The 6000-nt window shown below is 45.2% G+C and overlaps 1 protein-coding gene across 1 annotated transcript in view; it reads right to left on the bottom strand.

The window, feature by feature from the left end:
- The window catches only part of BLTP3B (bridge-like lipid transfer protein family member 3B), a 113369-nt gene extending 110301 nt beyond the window's left edge, over nucleotides 1-3068 (bottom strand). Inside the window, exon 1 of the mRNA XM_049884140.1 lies at nucleotides 2803-3068. Within this exon, the coding sequence (XP_049740097.1) occupies nucleotides 2803-2846 (44 nt within the window). The 5' untranslated portion in view covers nucleotides 2847-3068. The remainder of the gene's footprint in view (nucleotides 1-2802) is intronic.
- Between the last annotated feature and the right edge of the window lie 2932 nt (nucleotides 3069-6000).

A 6000-nucleotide genomic window follows, 5' to 3' on the forward strand; every position in this document is an offset into this window, starting at 1 on the left:
ATCTGGGTTGTATCCTTTCACCTATTTATTCAATCTGCGTGGTGAGCAAATAATCCGAGAAGCTGGACAATATGAAGAAGAACGAGGCATCAGGATTGGAGGAAGACTAACAACCTGCGACATGCAGATGACACAACCTTGCTTACTGAAAGTGGACAGAGGGCTTGAAGCACTTACTGATGAAGATCAAAGGCTACAACCTGAAGGGATGGGAAAGCTGGTAATGGGAAACCCAAGGTCTAGAATGGGGAGACTGTTGATATGTTGTGGAGTTGGCAACCAATGTCACAAAACAATGTGTATTAATTGTTTAATGAGAAACTAATTTGCTCTGAAAACTTTCATCTAAAGTACAACACACACACACACAAAAAATTAAGCCAACCTGAAGCTCAGTGGAAAGTGGGGAGGAAATGGGGGTGGGCATGTTCCTCAGGCTAAGGCTCCCAGGACCTTCTCCATTCATTTTTCTGACCACCTTCATACCTTTTTCTTCCCAAAAGTAATATATTCTACATCTCAAAAAAAAAAAAAAAAAAAAAAAGACCACAGCCTTCAGTACGGATTACACTCAACATAAAGAAAACAAAAATCTTCATAACTGGACCAATAAGCAACATCATGATAAACAGAGAAAAGACTGAAGTTGACATGGATTTCATTTTACTTTGATCCACAATCAAGGCGCAAAGCCAGCAGCATTCAAGAAATCACATGACTCTTTGCATTGGGCATATCAACTGCAAAAGATCTTTTTAAAGTGTTCAAAAGCAGAAAACTAAAGCTACAAGGGAAAGATCAGTCCAAAGAACTAATGGACCAGCACTGCCACAGCCTCCACCAGACTGAGTCCAGTACAACTAGATGGTGCCCAGCTACCACCACCGACTGCTCTGACAGGGATCACAATAGAGGGTCCTGGACAGAGCTGGAGAAAAACATAGAACAAAACTCTAACTTATGAAAAAAAGATGAGACTTATTGGCCTGACAGAGACTGGAGAAACCCAGAGAGTACGGTCCCCGGACACCCTTCAGCCAAAGATTAGACAGGCCCATAAAACAGAATGAGACTAAAGGAGCACATCAGCCCAGGGCCAAGGCCTAGAAGGCAGGGGGGGGTCAGGAAAGCTGGTAACAGGGAACCCAAGATCGATAAGGGAGAGTGTTGACAAGTCGTGGGGTTGTTAACCAATGTCATAAAACAATATATGTACTGTTTCAGAAGATTGTTCTGTAAACCTTCATCGGAAGTGCAATCAAAAAATAAAGTGTTCAAAAGGAAAGCTATCACTTTGAGGACTAAGGTGCGCCTGACTGTGGTGTTTTCAATCGCCTCATACGCATGCAAAAGCTGGACAATGAATACGGAAAACCGAAGAATTGATGTTTTTGAATTACGGTGTTGGCAAAGAATATTAAATATACTGTGGACTGCCAGAAGAATGAACTTATCTGTTTTGGAAGAAGTACAGCCAGAATGCTTCTTAGAAGCAAGGATGGCAAGACTTCATATCTCACATACTTTGGACGTTATTAAGAGGGACCAGTTCCCAGAGAAAGACATCATGCTTGGTAAAGTAGAGGGTCATCGAAAAAGAGGGAGACTCTCAACGAGATGGACTGACAAAGTGGCTGCAACAATGGGCTCAGATACAGCAAGTATTGTGAGGATGGCACAGGACTGGGCAGTGTTTCATCATGCTGTACAAAGGTCATTAGAAGTTGGAGCCGACTCAAACGCACCTAACATATTAATAAATGCAGCCATAAATTATTAATATTTTTTAAAAACTGTAAATGAAAATAATTGCTGAATCACAGATTTTGTTCCCAATATACAACCTGCTGTATAAAACAATCTCTAGAATCAAGATTTGTGTTTACAAGTATATTATTTGTCTGAGTTTCTTCCTAAAATCAGTTAAAGGTAATCATTAACTTAAATATCAGAGAAGTGAAAGGGGTACTAACCAAGCGCTACGCATTCACTCTTAACAACTTGGAAACAGCTCCCTCAAGTAGCTTGTGTCTTGAGACAAACATGGAGAAGCCAAGGGCAGTAACAAACCTCCAGCATTACTGAGTCATGTTTCTGACTAAAGCCGCGTTATGAAATGGAAAGAATGACAAGCCTGGGGTTTATCACCACAGATACTGACTCCCTGAATTTATGGGTTCTAGATTTAGATTTTAAAAAGCAAAGAACTATTTTGTAAAAATGATGTAAAACTAAACGACTCCAGAATGAAGTTACCAAAGCTGGAACTCTGGTTGTTTACCTAAAACAAATCCTAACTGGGCAAACAAGCATACCCTCCAACGCATCGAAGCGAACGCCGAGGTGGGGTGAATTCAGAACAATAACAAGGTTTACATTTCACGAAGACAGTTAGCCTCAGCCCTGAAAGTCCACACTGCGCCAGGCGCCCTCGGTTAACGGAACAGTTCCTCTCCGAGTGGAAGTGAGCACCGAGCACTCGTAGTACCCCACAGAAACGAAGCACCTAGGTCACTCCAGGCGATGTCCTGCCTCCGCGCAGGAATGCCCACGCGGGGTCCCCGAGGCGCCCTCCACGCTCCTCCGGGACTCAGCCCAGGGGGAGAACTCGTGCAGAGCTGACTTGTGAGGCCCGCCCCGGGTATCGCAGGCGACGGGATACTGGGGTCCAGGACCTCTGTCCCGACTGGAGCGGGAAAGGGGTGCGGTGAAGCGCAAGGGTCGCCTCCCACACGGCTGCCAGTCCCCGCCTTCCCCGAGGCCGCAGGATGCCGTGCCCCCACACCCGAGGCTCCCACAGACCTGGAGAGGTGCTTCAGGATCTGTTTCTTGATGAGTCCAGCCATGGTGCCGGGGCGGGAGGCGCCGTGCTCTCTCCCTGTTGCTCGCTGCCTCCTCTCTTCGAGGCCGTCTCCTCTTTATCTGGGTTGACCGGGCCGGAGGAGAGGCGCCTGAGCGCTCACGCCCAGGAGAGACCCGAGGCCCCGGCCGAGGCCACAGCCACCGCCGCCGCAGCTGCCGCCGGACACCGGTAGCATCGCGGTCAGGCCGCCGCCGCCGCCGCCGCCAGCGCCATCTTAGCTGCAGCATCACCTAAGAGACCTGGGGGAAGGCGGGCACGGAGAGAGGGGGACGGGGCGGGGCCAGGCGAGACAGGACGAACGCAGACTCCGGGAGGGGCGAGGCGAACGCAGGCTGCGGGCGGGGCGGGGCGGGGGCGGGGCGCACGGGTGGGCGGGGCGTACGAGGCGGGCGGGGCGGGACCGGGGCGGGGCGTACGGTGGGCGGGGCGCACGGGTGGGCGGGGCGTACGGGGTGGAGCGCAGGTTCTGGGAGGGCGCAGTAGCTTTACGGCTGTGCTCCGCTCGCTGGGGACATTGGCCAGCGTCTTTCTGTGCTTTGTCACTTCTTGATGCTTTAACTCTCAATTCCAGAACCTTCCTGGTCATTAGTCCTCCCTCCCCAGCCTCTGATCTTGTTCCAGCCTCCTTCACGAGGATGTTCCTTCCACCTCCTTCTCGTTTTCGTTCCCTCAGGATTTGTCTGTTCTGCAGACTGTTGTTTGCTTTGCTCTCTTTGCCTGCTCAGCCCTCTTCATAGTCTCTCCTTTCTTTTTTGCTAAAATATCCCGCTTTCTGCCAGCTAAATGTTATAATTTAATGTTTCCTGTGATTATTTCAGTCCTTTGTTGTTGTTAGGTGCCATGGAGTAGGTTCCAACTAATAGTGACCCTATAGGACAGAGTAGAACTGCCCCATAGGGTTTCCAAGGAGCAGCTGGTGGATTTAAACTGCAGACCTTTTTGGTTAGCAGCTGAGCTCTTAACCACTACAGCAGCCTAAGGGAGGTAAAATTTGAAAACCGTCTTATTAGAATCTTGTTATTGTTACTACTAGTTGCCTCCCAGTCTATTCTGACTTACGGCGACCCCATGTGTGCAGAGTAGAACTGCTCCGTAGGGTTTTCGAGCCTTTGACCTTTCTGAAGCCTTTCACTAAGCCTGACATCGAAGTGCATCCCAACCACCAACCTTTAGGCTAGTAGTGAGTCCTTAATCTTTTGAGCCACACAGGGCCTCCAGTAATAGCATCTAAAAACCAAAAAGCAAACCCGATGCTGTGGAGTTGATTCCAACTCATAGAGACCCTACAGGACAGAGTAGAACTGCCCTATAGGGTTTCTAAGAATAGGCTGGTGGATTCGAACTGCCAACCTTTCGGTTAGCAGCCAAGCTCTTAACCAATGTGCCACCAGGGCTCCATAATAGAATCTAGGGCCTGGGAATTCTGAATTCGAGTCCTAGCTCTAGTATTTTGTAGTTGTGTTCACTTAGAGATAATAATTTCATACTCACTTCACTACAGAAATGTGTATGTAAAATGTTAGCTGAGTATTTCTGTAAAAAGGAAGGAAATACCAGGGAGGACCATTACAGTTCTGCTGCTCTACCCCACCCTGCCCCAAATCAATGTATTTCAGAGGTGGAAATAACTACGCAGAAATCTCTAATAGAGAAGAAGAAATTACAGTGTTGAGGGGTGTATCAGGAAGCTGGATAGGGGAGAGGTTTAGCATAGTCCAACAACTTTACTTTTTTGGAGAAGGAAAAGGAAAGGTAATATGAGTTGAATGTTCAGTCATTTAACATTTATCATTTAAACTAAGCACTATACAAGTGTCCAGGATTGTCTAAACAAACAAACAAAACCCTGTTCCTGCCATCAAAGAGTTAACAGCCTAGCATGGAAGATAAATTCAAAGCACTAAGACCTTGAGCTCTGTCACTAGATTGTTTGTTTCAAATGCTGGCTCAACCACTTTGCAGATGTGTAAACCTGGGCAATTTATTTAATCTTTCTCAGCCTCAGTTATGTGGTCTGTTGGAGAAAATAGTAATAGTATCTAACGCAGAATTTTGTGAGGATTAAATGAGACTATGCATGTAAAGTGTTTAGCAGAGCACCTAACGCATTATCATTATTGAAAACAGAAGCAAAGTGCTATGAGAACACAGGGAAGCAAATGATTCATTTATCTCTGTGGATCAGAGATGGAATTACAGTGGAGATACTATTTTAAATATGAGAATAAGTCAGTTTAGTTTGTTAAAAGTACTGATTCTAAAATGGAAGATTTGAAACCTAACTGCAGTATTATAGCTGTGTGATCTTAGGAAAAGTATTGAGCCTCTCTGAGCCCTGTGGTGCTATTTACTTTATGAGGTTGTTGTCAGGATTAACTAAATTAATGAAGATAAAGTACTTAGCAGGGTGCCTTACACAGTAGAATCTTGTCATTTGTTGTCATCCAGTCAATTCTAACTCCTGGAGGCCCTATGTGTGCAGAATAAAACTGCTCCATAGAGTTTTCTAGGCTGTGACCTTTCGGAAACAGATCTCCAGAACCGTCTTCTGAGGCGCCTATGGGCAGGTTTGAGCCACCAACCTTTCAGCTAGTAATTGAGCACTTAACTGTTTGTGCCATCCAGGGACTCCATTATAAATTCAGTAGGCAAAAAAGGATGTTTCAGGCAGATGGAACACCATTATGAAAAAGCATAGAAGTGAAAAAGTTTATGACTTCTATAAGTGGCAAGTGGCCTAATGATGTGGTTAGAACAACATGTGGGCCCCTTTTCAATGTAACAAATACCAGTGAAATCCACAAGTAATTCATTGTAGTTATAGTATATTTTTGTTGACAAAATCCATGATAATAGTTTCACTTCTATTCTCCCTGGATTGTTATTCTTAGGTGCCATCAAGTTGGCTCTAAATATCACAAAACCACCATAAATTCAATAGTGCTTTTAAATTAAGTTATTTTTATTGCTATTTAATTAGAATTATAATAAAATACAATTTTCAAAAAGTTAAAAAAGTGTCTGTCATACAAATATATAATGAACAGGCATTAAAGATTTATTTAGCTCATATTACTGTGGGAACCAGCAAGATGAGAACCTACAAAGTGGAAAGCTGTTTCACTCATCAACACGAG

This window comes from Elephas maximus, chromosome 4 (assembly GCF_024166365.1).
Source record: "Elephas maximus indicus isolate mEleMax1 chromosome 4, mEleMax1 primary haplotype, whole genome shotgun sequence".
Taxonomy (NCBI): domain Eukaryota; kingdom Metazoa; phylum Chordata; class Mammalia; order Proboscidea; family Elephantidae; genus Elephas; species Elephas maximus.